This window comes from Bos taurus, chromosome 26 (assembly GCF_002263795.3).
Source record: "Bos taurus isolate L1 Dominette 01449 registration number 42190680 breed Hereford chromosome 26, ARS-UCD2.0, whole genome shotgun sequence".
NCBI lineage: Eukaryota > Metazoa > Chordata > Mammalia > Artiodactyla > Bovidae > Bos > Bos taurus.
Window position 1 is genome coordinate 50818605 of NC_037353.1, and position 14315 is coordinate 50832919.

Consider the following 14315-nt stretch of genomic DNA (forward strand, 5'->3'; position numbering starts at 1 on the left):
AGCTTATTTACTCTCCTCTTTCACTTTCATCAAGAGGCTCTTTAGTTCTTCTTTACTTTCTGCTGTAAGTGTGGTGTCATTTGCATATCTGAGGTTATTGATATTTCTCCTGGCAATCTTGATTCCAGCTTGTGCTTCTTCCAGCCTAGCGTTTCTCGTGATGTACTCTGCATAAAGGTTAAATAAGCAGGGTGACAATATACAGCCTTGACGTACTCCTTTTCCTATTTGGAACCAGTCTGTTGTTCCATGTCCAGTTCTAACTGTTGCTTCTTAACCTGCATACAGATTTCTCAAGAGGGAGGTCAGGTGGTCTGGTATTCCCATCTCTTGAAGAATTTTCCACAATTTATTGTGATCCACACAGTCAAAGGCTTTGGTGGAGTCAATAAAGCAGAAGTAGATGTTTTTCTGGAACTCTCTTGCTTTTTTGATGATCCAACAGATGTTGGCAATTTCATCTCTGGTTCCTCTGCCTTTTCTAAATCCAACTTGAACATCTGGAATTTCATGGTTCATGTACTGTTGAAGCCTGGCAACACCGAAATCAGATTGATGATATCCTTTGCAGCCAAAGATGGAGAAGCTCTATACAGTCAGCAAAAACAAGACCAGGAGCTGACTGTGGCTCAGATCATGAACTCCTTATTGCCAAATTCAGACTTAAGTTGAAGAAAGTAGGGAAAACCACTACCCATTCCAGTCCATTTTAGTTCGCTGATTCCTAATATGTTGACGTTCACTCTTGCCATCTGGTTTGACCACTTCCAATTTGCCTTGATTCACGGACCAAACATTCCAGGCTCCTGTGCAATATTGCTCATTACAGCATCGGACTTTACTTCCATCACCTGTCACATCCACAACTGGGTGTTGGTTTTGCTTTGGCTGCATCCCTTCATTCTTTCTGGGGTTAGTTCTCCACTGATCTCCAGTAGCATATTGGGCACCTACTGACCTGGGGAGTTCCTCTTTCAGTGCCCTATCATTTTGCCTTTTCATACTGTTCATGGGGTTCTCAAGGCAAGAACACTGAAGTGGTTTGCCATTCCCTTCTCCAGTGGACCAGTGGACCGCTGCCCTGGGGTCTGCGTTTGGGCCCTACCCTTCACCCACAGACATAGCTGAAGCCCTGGTGATGATGTCAGTTGGGCGTCTCAGGAAACACAGGGGCCGCAGTGTCAGCAAGGGGGCAGTCTGCTCCTCCCTCCCGTGAGGGCCCTGCCTGCGCAGCCGCCGGCGTGAGGACACTGGGCTCCATCACCCAGCCAAGGTCTCCTCCTCATGGCACAAAACGGCTGCTCAAGCCCTGGTCTTCACAGCCACTCCCCCAGCAGCACACCAAAGGAAGGGCCAAAGAAAGGCACTCTCCCTGTGAGGACACTCCCCTGAGGCCACATCACAGTGACCAGAACACTGCTCATCAGGGAGGTGGGCAGCGGGACCATCCTGTGCCTGCCCAAACCAGGGTTGATTCCTGAGGACGAGGGGAGGAGAGAGAAGACCTCCTGAAGGCAGGAGGATGAGTGTGGGAGAGCCGCTCTGGTGCCCCTTGGCCACTGTCAAAGGGCCCACGACACTTCCTCCTCCCAGGTGGGCCTGCCGGGCTCCTCTGGCTATGTCCCCAGGGCCCAGCCCCGTGCGGGGCCCCAAGAGCCTGCCGGCCCTCCCTCCTGCTCACGTTGGCCCAGCACTCACAGCCCCTCACCTGCCCCTTCAGCCTCCCACCCCCTGGGCCCCAGGAGACCTTCTCTAGCCCTGGATGTGATCGCCTAGGCCCTGTGGGAGACTCAAGGGGAGACAGTACCACTTGGGGTTCACAGCCCCCAACCCAGGTCGCACAGGAGCCTCTTTTCAACCCCCCCACCCTCCTCCACACTGCGCACCCCTCCCCAGACCACCTGGTCTCCCTCAGCTTCCCAGGCAAGGCGCCCACTGGCTGACCACTGCTCCTGTCTGCCGCCCTCTCCCTTCTCCTGGCGAAGTATTTTGTTTTACTCAAGGAGCTGTACCCACTTAAACTTTTCTTTCAAAGTCTATCTGTGGCCCAGCTCAAACTAGCTCTGTCCATGGCATGATGCGGGTCCCTGGCCACTCCCTGCCCAGCTGTCCTGGCATCCTTGTTGCCAAGACCTGCCTTTCCCTCTTGAAATGGCGCATCTGGCAAGCGCGTGCGGCTCGGTTCTGAACCGTTCTGTCCTGTCGTCTGTTCGTCTTTTACCAACATGACACTGTTTGAAACACCCGGCTTTAGAGTAAGTCTCCAAATCCAGGAGTGTGCGTCCCCCACCTTTGTTCTTTCCAGGCCCTTTGTGTTTCCATGTAAACTTCAGAATCACTGTCGATTTTCAAAAGGCGCTGCTGGGACTCTGAGATTGTGCCAAGAGGAAAGATCAGGCTGGAAAGAAGGATGGGTCACAGGTCAGTCTTGGTTCACGAGCTCGGGGCTCACGGGGGGCTTCTAGTTTTCCGTGTATCAGTACTAACGCATCTTTTATTAAATTTATTCCACGGCAGTTGATGCTGTTTTAAAGGCTCCATTTCTGCCCTTCTCTGCTGGCTGTCAGGATACACCGTTGCTGCCCCGTGGCGCTGGTCCTGTAGGTGCAATGTTTGGTAGATGCCTCAGGATGTTTAACTTCCATGATCACTCTGTGTATGGATAAAAGCCCATCAACCTGAAAAGTGCTCAGTTGTCTTATAAACCTTTAAAAGACCCCTCTCCAGACCCCAAAGGCCCCACAGCACCTCCCCACCCCAGTCTCTTTCTTCCCCATTAGGAGCCGGACTTCTGGACAGAATTATGGATCCAAGTCTTTACTTCCTGCTCCTCCCCATACTCACTCCCCCACCCGCCCTCCCCACCGCCCTATTAGAGACACACCATTCCTGAGCCTCCTCCTGGGTGCTGTTAAAGCCGACAGGACTTCTCAGAGCTGACCTCACCGCTGTCTGGGCCTCATGTGACTGGCTGACCCCTCCCTGCCCCTTCCCCTGGCTCTGGGACCCAGCCCTGCCCGGCATCCTGACCAGCTCTCCAGTCTCCCTTCTGTGTCCCTGAAGCTCTTCCTGCTGCCTGAGGCCCAGGGGTCTCCAGGGCTACCTCCGGACCCCGCTCCCCCTTTGCAATCTCACCCGCACCCCATCCCCTCTGTGCACCTCCCTACAGCCCTGCACCTCCAGCCCTGACCTCTCCTCCCACAAACGTCTGCCCTGATCCACCTGTCCCAGACAGAAGGCCTGCCACCCCCCTGAGTCCTCCAACACCCACCCTTTCCCAGAGCGTCCCAGGGTGACCCCGTGCCCTGTCCGCCTCGTGGGTGTGCGGTGTGTGGGCCCCCGGCCCTCCCCAGCCCCACAGCCATCGACCGCTCTCGGTTCCTGCCCTCACCCTGCGCGGCTGCCGGTGGACGACAATCCTCACCCGCGCCCTCTCTTCAGTCTCCCGCTGGCGCCAGCACCCCGGTTCAAGCTGTAGGAAGGGGAACCCGCCCTCCAGACCTCGGCAGAGGCTACTCCCTTGGCGTCCTCACCCCTCCTCTGTCCAGCACTGTCCACTCTTTCAGACCTCAGCTCAACCGCCCTGAGCTTGGGGCATTCCCCCAACGCCCTTCCAGGGACGGGCCTTCTCCACCAAGGGCCAGGCTCCCCGCTTCCCCTGTGCGGCGGGGCGCACAGATGCTCGGTGAGGTGTCGTGTCCTCCCCCACGCGGGCGGCCTGCCCTCCCGCAGGCCCAGATCAGCCCCGCCGGGGCACACAACTATTTGCAGGGTACGTGAGTGAGCACGCTGAGGAACAGGGCGGCTTTCGGGGGGGCTGGGAGGGGCTCAGGCGACGGCCAGGGCCGGAAGCTGAGGCATCTTGGACCAGCGACACCCAACCGGGACCCCCAGAATCCAGCGCGGACCGGGGGCAGCTGCGGTCTGCAGCCGGGCCAGGTGCGCAGGCAGCGGCGGGGGCGGGGGCAGGGCTGCGGACCCGCCTGCGAGGGTGCAGCCCCCGCTCCGCCCGGCTCCCCCGACCGGCCCGGGCCCCGGCCCCTCCCCAGACCCCTCCCCGGGCCCTCTCCGCGGGGCTGGTGGGCGCCGGCGCAGTGCGCCTCGCGACAAGTCTGGTCCCGCCGCCGACCCGTAGTCTGCGTCCATCCCCGTCGCTAGGCAACCTCGAGGCCCCGGCACAGAGAAAACGAACAGACCTCGGGCAGTGGGCACCTCGGACGCCGGCGCCATGGACCTGGTCATAACGCAGGAGCTGGCCCGCGCCGAGAGCCAGCAGGGTGGGCGGGGGAGGTCGAGACCCCCTGACCCCGACCCCCGGGAGGACTCCGGGACCTGCTGGATCCCAGCCCCTGGGGACACCCCGGGACCGAGGGATCCCTGCCCCCGGGGAGGCCCGGGGACTCGCTGAATCCCAGCCCCTGGGGAGACTCCGGGGCCTACCAGGACCCCCTCCCCACCTTGATGACCCCCGCCCTACTGATCCAGTGACCCCTTGAAGCCAGCACTTCGAGGATGTGTCTGACCTGGGCAAACTGAGGCGCCCTTTTAAAGGAAAGCTTTCGTTTTTCCTAACTGTTCCTCAGAATCACTCACCTCGCGCGGCTCCCGAAGCCTGAGCCGCAGGGCTGCCGCGGGGTTCTCGGGGCTGGGCTCGGGGCCCCTTGCCCCTGGGCTCCTCCCGGGAGAGGAGCGCACCAGCGGGGCCCAGCCTGCCCCGAGTCCAGCCCCGGGGCCTCCTGACCGTCCCCACTGCTGCTCTGCGGGGCGGTGGCTGCTTGATGACCGCCTCTTCCTCACTCCTGTCCTGGTAGACGCTGACTCTCTGAGGAGGGCTTACCAGTTGATTAAGTCCGCCAACCTGGGCAAGTCCGAGTTCGACCCCACAGAGAGCTTCAGCCCCGACCTGTTTGTTGTATGTGCGGAGCAGGCCCTGAAGGTGATCAGTCCCAGGGCTCCTAGGGCGGCAGCTTCAGGGGACCCCGATCTCCTAGTTTACACTGGGATTGGGAAGCGGGGTGGGGGGCCCCTGGTGGGTGGTCCAAGGGCTGCTCCATCTCCCAGCCTCTCCCGGGGCTCTGTTCTCACGCAGATGGGGCAGCGGGAGGTGAGTGAAGACTGCATCCAGATGTACTTCAAGGTGAAGGGGCCAGTCACCCAGTTTCTGGGCCGGGCGCACCTGTGCAGGGCCCAGCTGTGTGCCCCCAAGTCCACGGAAAACATGGTGAGAGGCGGTCCTGAGCCCGGCGTGCTGGGTCCTCCTGATTCTCTTCCTTCTAAGTGATGAAGCCTTGGAGTACACGACCTTGAGTCTGCTGGCACCATAGCTCGTTTGCTGTCCTGAGCTGAATACTTTATTGCTGGCGCTGCTGTATTTCCCCTGAGTTCCTTGGATTCTCCTCAGAGTTCCACGTCTCGCCCCGCAGCAGTTCCCCCACCTCCAGGGTGGTTTTGTCGGGAGTTGGGTGACCGGGTTCATCGTCACTAAAGTGCGATGCTGCATTTCCATCTGTGCTTTTCCCTAAGCCCTGGGGTCTGGCTTGTGTCCTTTTGACCTCTGACCTTTGCGTCCTGGTGCATGGTCATGCCTGCTCACAGAGGGGGTGTGGCGGGAGCAGGGGGTGGGCTTTCCGGGAGGGGGTGGGCCGTTCAACCTAACTGCATTCTTTATGTGGTTTTAGGAGGAATTTGAAAATTGTGTGACTCAGTATATGAAGGCAATCAACTTTGCAAAAGGAGAACCAAGGTGGGCACGATGGATCGGCCATTTCTAATTGGAAGGTTTGAGCCAGAATCTGCCAGGTGGCTCTGTCTGTGTAGGTGACGGGGTTCTGTCTTCTTTTGTTCGTGCTTTACTGCAGCTCTGGCCGTGCGCTCACGTCTCCTAACGCTGGAGCTGGGCCACGTGCACCCACGTCTGCCCTGGCTGCATCCTCTTTCCTGTGCCAAGTCTGTGACCTGCAGACGACCTTTGTCTGCTGTCCCTGTGGGAGCCTCACCCTTGGCCAGTCCCTAGGAGTCTCCTTTTCGGTCCTCTCTGGGGGACTGGTACTGGGCCCCCTCCCTGCCCTCCCCCGACAGTCCTGTACTCTCCCTGGCCCAGAGCCTTGCATCTGGAGGGGTGATTCTCCTGAAACTCCGGCACAGTTAATCCGTCATCAAAAAGAAGTATTACTGAAATTGTTAAATGTGCATACAAACTGGTGTTGACACAACGCATGTGAGGAGGACTCACTCAGCCCTAGGAGTCGTGTGTCAGCCCTGGGATTATTTGTCCCTCCTCCCTGCGTCTCACGGCCTCCTCCGTGCTGGGGGTACAGGGCCCAGCCCCACAGACCCTTCCTCGGCAGGATGTCTGGGGGGGCGAGGCCTGACCCCGAGCTGAAGCTCTGAGGACAGTGGGTGTTTCAGGGTGACTGTGCCCTGGAGCCCCGGAGCCCGAGGGGTGGGTGCCCTCGGGAAGGGGTCTGGTCAGTGCTGTGCCCCTCGGTCACGGCAGGGTCTGAGCTGGAGCGGGGAGCACAGCTGCTCCGGGCGGGGCTGCTGCTCTGCTGAGCACGAGCCGGTTCCCTCAGGCAGGCCTGGGCGGCTCTGGGGGCCTCATCGTCCCCTCCTGGCCCCGCAGGTACTACTTCCTGGTGTACAACGCATCGGTCCTCTACTGGCAGATGGTGAGGCCGTTTCTCAAGCCTGGCTACCGCCACCACCTGGTCCCCAGCCTGGCCCAGATGGTGAGCGCGCTCAGCCAGACGGAGGAGGAGGACAAGGAGTGGCAGGCAGAGCTGATGCTGTGAGTCCCCCGCCCCGCTGGCCCCTGCGCTCTCTGGGCTGAATTGGGAACCAGGTTTGGGGCGTCTTGTGTGCAGAAGTTTCTGAACTCTGCGATAGGCACCACGGTGCCCCGAGCAGACAGGCGTTACCACAGGAAGCGCGCTTCTACTCAAAACCCAAAAACTGAAGAAACTGTGAAAGTAGACATTCCAGCAACAGACAGCCCAGCCGGGATGCGCGCCCCGCCTCGGGAGGCTTGCCCCCAGCATGCCAGCCCCGGGACGGATGGCCCTGCGGGGCCACAGCGAGCCTTGTCAGCAGCTGGTCCTGGCCGGGCGGGTGGGCTGAAAGGCCTTGGTGACGCTCTCCTGTATCTGGGGGGCGCTGTGTGCAGCCAGCGACTGCACAGGTGCCGAGAGGGCCCAGAGGGCCGGCCCTGAAGTTGGAACCCAGAGTCTGCAGGTGTTTCTCACCTCTTATGGCAGTTTGGGGAAGCTTTAACAGAAAATTAGTAAAGCCATGTCTTTTCTCTGAAGGCTGTTGTTTGAGGTGCTCGGAATCACAGCTAGACAGGCCCCGGCCCCTTTGTGAGTGGGGGCCAGCACTCTAGGTCTGGGCCGGTCAGGTGAGCCCCAGACCATGCATGGGGTGAGGAGCTGTCCAATTTCTGTGTCTTTCTGAAGTTTGTAAAACATAAAGTTGATAAAAATATGATAACCCAGGTTATGCTAGTGGTAAAGAACCCGTCTGCCAGTGCAGGAGACTTAAGAGACATGGGTTCGATTCCTGGGTCAGGAAGCTTCCCTGGAGGAGGGCATGGCAACCCACTCCAGTGTTCTTGCCTGGAGAATCCCCTGGACAGAGGAGGCTGGCGGGGTTTAGTCCATGGAGTCTCAAAGAGTTGGACACGACTGAAGTGACTTAGCCCGCACGTATGCAGTCTGGTTATTAGACCTCCGAGGCAGAACCCGTGGCTGTCCAGGCCTGACACGCACTGTTCTTGTCTCACCCAGGGAGCTCCTGCAGTGCTACCTGCAGGCCGGGGAAAGCGAGGAGGCCGCCAAGCTCTGCGCCACTGCAGCGCCGTTCATCAAGGCTCACGTGCCGCAGAAATACCGGCAGATGTTTGCCCTGATGGTGAGTCGGGATATTCACATACACAGAAAGAAGTCATTTTGTCTGAAAACAGCCAAGACCGTCCGTTGGGATATAGAAACACACACAGGCTCACAGGCGTAGACAGGACAAGCACATCCTTTCCTTTCCTCGTGACTGAACGTTTCCTTTTTAACCACACTGAGTTTTTTTTTTTTTAATTAGCAGAAACTTCATAAAATAATTACTGAGACAGGGTACGTAAAGAGTGTTCATCACCTATTCATTTTATGTATAAAATTCAACTGAAATTATATGTGCAAAACTAAGCATAAAGCATATGAAATGAGAAAATACTTGTCAGTTACAAATACCATTTTTAAAGGAGCGATATTTTCAAAATAATAGCTAAGCACAATATCTGGCCTCTTCATAACTGTTTAAATCTTGATATTCTGTTCCGTCTTATAACAGGTCCGACATGAGCTAATGGATGAGCTTCAGTTAAAGGAAGAAAGGAGAAGTTCTACCAGCCTGTCTGTCACTTTCCACATTAATATGCTGAAAGCGTAGGTGTTCTGGGGTGGGGACAGATGCTCAGGAGGCTCCGTGCCCCAGGCCGGGGTGTGTGTGCAGTGGCGGCCAGGCTGGAGGGCAGGCCCGACCTTGCCTCCATCTGCTGAGAGGCTCCGGAGAGGCGGCCAGAGTGGGTGTGCTCCTCAGGCAGTGAGGTGGGCGGCTTTTAGGAAGCGGGGACAGCAGTCACGTCAGGTGCCTCTGACAGCCCTGCCGGAGGACGCCTGAGACTTTCCATGAGGCTGACAGAATGATGGGCATCTGTGCGTGAAACCCCGATGGGACGGGAGAGAGTGCAAGGGAGGGACTGTGCCTGGCAGAGGCCTGCTGCTGGGACACGCGGGAAATGGGGCGGTGGAGACTCGGTGTGTGAGTGAGGAGATCCGAGAGTGTGAGTGGGGAGGTCCCAGTGTGTGTGAGTGGGGAGGTCCCGGGTTGTGTGAGTGGGGAGGTCCCAGCGTGTGAGTGGGGACGTCTGGGTGTGTGTGAGTGGGGAGGTCCGGGTGTGTGAGTGGGGAGGTCCGGGTGTGTGAGTGGGGATGTCCGGGTGTGTGTGAGTGGGGAGGTCCGGGTGTGTGAGTGGGGACGTCTGGGTGTGTGTGAGTGGTGAGGTCCGGGTGTGTGAGTGGGGAGGTCCCGGTGTGTGAGTGGGGAGGTCTGGGTGCATGTGAGTGGGGAGGTCCGGGTGTGTGAGTGGGGAGGTCCCTGTGTGCGTGTGAGTGGGGAGGTCCCGGTGTGCGTGTGAGTGGGGAGGTCCGGGTGCATGTGAGTGGGGAGGTCCCGGTGTGTGTGAGTGGGGAGGTCCCAGTGTGTGAGTGAGTGGGGAGGTCCCGGTGTGTGAGTGGGCAGGACAGCTGTCCAGAGGGAGGCAGCAGCTGGTCTGGGTTGGACCCAGCCGATGGGAAGGACCCCGCCTCCCGGGTGGGCTGTTGGTGTGGGGCTGGATCTGGGTGGGTGGCTTGTGCACGCTTCCTCAGGGCCCGTTCTTAGTGACAGAGGAAGACAGAGGCTGGACTGGGGGTGCGGGCAGAGGAGCTGTGAGAGGTCGCCAGCAGGCTGGCGGAGAGAAAGCAGGGGGTGTTACCTAGGCCTTCTGTTCGTGGAGGACACAAGTTCATAGACTAAATTAGTTTTAGAATAATTTATTTTAAAGAAATATGACAGGATCTTTTTGTTACTTAATATTTGATTAAATTAATCTACATTCTAGAAAACTGGATCAAAATGATTTACCTGAAGATGTCAACAAAATTCTGAAGGACACCTACAGACGTTTAAGTCAGTACAACCACCAGCGCTTTCCTTCAGTCAGAGAGGAAAAGTAAGTGCGTCCTTCCGGTTTCCCGTGTGCGTCCAGCATTTGGCAGCTCCAGGTAAACATGAAAGAAAAGTGAAAATAAACTGTAACCGTGACCCCAGGCAGGCCTCCGCCGCGCGGAGGCTCTGGGCTGCCTCTCTGTGGTCCTTCTGTCCTGAAGTTTGCACTGTTTGGCAGCCCTTGGGATATGAAGTCTCGTATTGTGCTTTCAAAAGTCCAACTGACTTCCAATCACAAGTGCTTTTCCAGTTATCACACCATCGCACACCTTCTGAAGAGTCGTCCCGCTGGCGGAAGAACAACCCCCCGCCCCTGCCCGGGGTTTCTGTCATCAGTTCTCTGCTCCAGTGCTGGGGGGCTGCTCAGAGCTCTGTCCTGGGCGGAGTTCCCGGAGCTGCTGGCTGAGCGGAAGGCTGAAAGAGAGGTCTGGATGCACCCAGGCTCGAGCTCTAACTCAGAGCAGGTCCAGCTGGGCCCTGGACACGGCCTCCCTGAGGTTTCGGGGGGTGGGAGCTCTGGGGACAGAGCGGACCCAGCGACCAGGATGCCTGCCCCTCCAGGCAGGCCTGCTGCTGCTGACCGAGTGGAACGGCTATTCACGTATCTGCAAACACTTTTTTCCTTCTGTTAATTTTCCAATCATTTTCTCTCCCCAGCTTTTATAGAGTAGTTTGTAAATGCTTTTACTGTAGACTCACAGGATTTGAGCACTCCTGCTCCAGTGCGTTTATCAGCTGTTTCACTTTGTTTTACCTTTTAGGTCTTTTAAGATAACTTTTGATGTCCAGATGGATTTAATTTAAGATAAGAATTGTTTGAGCTGATGTTCACCCCCCACCAGTGCTGGGCCAGACACGTTTAAGGCCCTCAGGGAGTCCCCGAGGTCCCAGCCCAGCAGCCAGCTCGGTGGGCACTGACCCGGGTCCCCCGACCCGGTCCTGACCCTCTGCACCTGCCCGAGACTCTGTGCCCGCCCACCCGCCCCCATGCGTCTGTGGCACCCCTGGTGCCAGTTTCTGTGTTGTGGCCGAGAGGACGCAGCGTCTTCTGCTGCGGTTCCAGTGTGTTCAGCTCTGTCACTGCTCCCGAACTTGGAAGGCGTGTGTTCCCTGCTGGCCCAGGTCCCGGGCTCAGCCACTCGCAGCGGCCGTCTGTGGGGTCAGGCCCTCCCTCAGCCCCAGGCGTCATCGAGGGGCCCTCGCTCTGACCCCTCCCCACCTGGGCATCAGTGTCTGGAACTCTGGGTGGGAAAAAAAAGGTCTATGAGTTTAAAGCCAAAAAAGGCCTGAAAACCAGTCATGGGTACCTTGGCGGGTTCTCTTCTTAGCTGAGTGTGGCGGGGCTTGGGAAGGCCAGAGGGGCTTGGGTCGAGGCCCCGCCAGGGCCCTTGGTGGTCCAGACTGGGTGGGGCTGGGCAGAGGGCCCGCCTGTCCATGCAGGGAAGGGAGGTGCCTTCTCCTGCAAAGGACGAGGGGAGGGGAGGGAGATACAGGATAATATCCTCTGAGCTCAGAAGGGTCTTTGAGACTGAAAGCAAAGACCTAGCTCCATGACACGCAGTTAGGAACTCACTGTGGGGGCTGCACACAGAGGAAGGCCTGTGATGATGACCCAGAGGTGTCCGCAGAGCTCAGAGCTGCCAGAGAGGCACGGGGACTCGGGGGCCAGAGCTACAGTGGCACCTGCCTGCCAGCGGGAGCTGAGGGTTTTCCTCCCCCGGGCCCCCGCGACCACTCAGCTTCTGCATCAGCAAAGGGCGTTCTTGCCCGTGCATGTCAGGTGAAGGCGAGGGGTAGTGTTGATGGGCTCCTCTGGCGTGGTCCCGCCCCTCGGGAGTGGGTGGACGCTGGGTCACCATCACTGGAAGAGGGCGGGGCGTGGGCCTGCCCACCTGGGAGGAGCTGCCCAAGGGCAGAGAGTCCTGGCCACCGTCAGGCACCGGTGCTGCCTCAGGAAGAGCAGGGGCGCCAGCTTGTCCCCAGGGGATGCTGGCGTGTCTGGGGACACCACGCACCAACCACCCCGTGCAGGACAGGTCCCCACCCAGCAGAGAACCACCGCGTCCAGACGTGAGGGGGTTAGGCTGGGAAGCCTGGCCTGTCTCCCCCACCCAGAACACTGCCCTGATTCCGGTAGCTCTTTGTTAAGCCTTAAATTCAGGGGGCTCATTCCCCCGCTTTGTTCTTTTTTGGAGTTGCTTGTGGTCCTCCAGGTTCTCTGCATCTCTGTCCACACGTTAGCACCAGCCTGTTGGTTTCTGCAGAGACCTGACTGGCCAGTACGACCGCTCTGGTCGCCTGGTCAAGGCGTAGGAGGCATCCGCCTCCAGGACATGTGCTCCCTGGCTGCTCCCCTGCCCCGGGGCTCACAGCTGCGCCTGCACCTGCCCGGAGACAGCGGAGGTCTCTCCAAATCCTGCCAGGGCCGAGGCGGCTGGGCTTGGGAACCCTCGCCATAGGATTCCTTTTGGCTCCCATTTTGTTCGTGCCCCCAGAGCGATGGCTGAAGGCTTATTCCAGCTGCAGGCGGGTGTGTTGTTGGCTCCTGTTGACCTAATGCTGTTTCGTTTCTGTTTCCAGAATGATTTTGCTTTTTGAATTAGCCCATCTTTCTCTGATCTTGAAATGCTGGGAGATTGCCTCCGATTGCCTCTCAGACCTGAAGAAGATGGACAGCAAAGTAAGTAGTCACGGCCGGAAGCCCTGCTCCTGCTCACTGTGATCGAGACTTAAAGGACCAAAAGCAGGCACGGAGTTCAGAAGCCCCTCGCCAGGGGGCCCGAGCTGTTCGTTGTTGCTGAATTCCCTGCTAGTCTTTTTAAGTGCATTTCACGTGGTTGAAATGATGTGGGTTTTGCACCAGTAGGTCATTAGTGATGACTGGATCAGTGCGTTAAAGAGAACATAACCGTTGTGCACACGTGTGGACCCAGTACTGGAGCACCTGCCCACATCAAGCAAATACCAACGAACCTGAGAGCAGAAACAGACGCAACAGCAGTAGGGTCTGTAATAACCCGCTTCCAGCGTGGATAGATCACTCAGACAGAAGATCAATATGGGTATATTGCGATTGAGCAAAATGAGCCTAATCGACACCTCAGAAGGAGGAAAAGGCATGTTTTTCAGGACAGATCATGTTAGATCACAAAACAAGTCTTAACAAATTTAAGATGACGGAAATCATGTTAAGTATCTTTTTGGACTGAAATGGTGTGAAACTAGAAATCAGCAACAGGAGCTAAGCTAGAATTTCACAGAAATGTGGAAATCAAATAGCATACTCCTGAACAACCAATGGGTCAAAAAAGAAATCAAAAGGGAAAAAAGATTTTGAAACATAGGACAGTGGAAACACAACACACCAATACCTGTGGGCTACAGCAAGAGCAGTCCTCAGAGGGGCGCTGGCAGCCAAAACACCTGTGATAAGGAAAAAGGAAGATTTAACATAAACCACCATATTTATGCCTCAGTTCAGTTCAGTTCAATGGCTCAGTTGTGTCAGACCCTTTGTGACCCCATGGACTGCAGCACATCAGGCTTCCCCGTCCATCACGAACTCCTGGAGCTTGCTCAATATCATGTCTGTCGAGTTGGTGATGCCATCCAACCATCTCATCCTCTGTCATCCCCTTCTCCTCCTGCCTTCGATTTATGCCTCAAGAAACGGAAAAACAGACAAACAAAAAAATAAACAGAACAAAGCCCGAAGTCAGTGGAAGGAAGGAAATAATGAAGATCAGAGCAAAAACAAATGAAAGAGAGACCAGAAAACCAATAGAAAAGATCAGTGAAACTAACAGTTGGTTTTTTGAAAAAATAAACAAAACTGACAAACATTAGCTAGACGAAAAATAGAAGATCAAAATCAGAAACGAAAGAGGGGCCTTACAACTGATAACACAGAAATAAAGAGGGTCTTAAGAGACCAGTATGACTTACATGCCAGGAAGACGGGTAACCTATACGAAACTGATAAGTTCCTGGAAACATACAACCTACCAAGACTGACTTGTGGGGAAACAGAAAGTCTGAATAGACCAATGAGTGAGAAGGTTGTATTAGTGATCAAACAGTCTCCGAAGAAAGAAACACCCCATGACCCCACAACCCCACTTCTGGGCATGTGCCCAGAGAAAATGCAGCTTAAAAAGACACATGTGTCCCAGTGTTCACTGCAGCATGATTTACAATAGCCAGGACACAAAAGCAACCTGAATGTCAACAGAGAAATGGATAAAGAAGATGTGGGGTACATATATACAATGGAATATTCAGTTCAGTTCAGTCGCTCAGTCATGTCTGACTCTTTGTGACCCCATGAACCTCAGCATGCCAGGCCACCCTGTTCATCACCAACTCCTGGAGTCCACCAAATCCATGTCCATTGAGTCAGTGATGCCATCCAACCGTCTCATCCTCTGTCATACCCTTCTCCTCCTGCCTTCAATCTTCCCCAGCATCAGGGTCTTTTCAAATGAGTCAGCTCTTCGCATCAGGTAGACAAAGGATTGGAGTTTCAGCTTCAGCATCAGTCCTTCCAATGAATATTCAGG

General features: G+C 56.4%; 1 protein-coding gene and 1 long non-coding RNA gene across 16 annotated transcripts in view; one reads left to right on the top strand and one right to left on the bottom strand.

The window, feature by feature from the left end:
* Window positions 1–2474: 2474 nt before the first annotated feature.
* Window positions 2475–4103, bottom strand: LOC101906198 (uncharacterized). Its single transcript, XR_240298.5, has 2 exons — window positions 3392–4103; window positions 2475–2652 (listed from the first exon to the last, which is right to left on the bottom strand). It is a non-coding gene; the product is annotated as an uncharacterized lncRNA (long non-coding RNA).
* Window positions 4104–4140: 37 nt separating this feature from the next.
* CFAP46 (cilia and flagella associated protein 46) overlaps window positions 4141–14315 on the top strand; it is a 95284-nt gene continuing 85109 nt past the window's right edge. For 14 of the 15 annotated variants that reach the window (XM_024986023.2, XM_024986026.2, XM_024986024.2 and 11 more), the window contains exons 1-9: window positions 4141–4277; window positions 4812–4936; window positions 5090–5221; window positions 5679–5743; window positions 6623–6787; window positions 7782–7905; window positions 8338–8432; window positions 9650–9760; window positions 12337–12436. In XM_024986023.2, the coding sequence (XP_024841791.1) occupies window positions 4229–4277; window positions 4812–4936; window positions 5090–5221; window positions 5679–5743; window positions 6623–6787; window positions 7782–7905; window positions 8338–8432; window positions 9650–9760; window positions 12337–12436 (966 nt within the window). In that variant the 5' untranslated portion in view covers window positions 4141–4228. The remainder of the gene's footprint in view (window positions 4278–4811; window positions 4937–5089; window positions 5222–5678; window positions 5744–6622; window positions 6788–7781; window positions 7906–8337; window positions 8433–9649; window positions 9761–12336; window positions 12437–14315) is intronic. The other variant, XM_059882119.1, reaches the window with a different exon arrangement.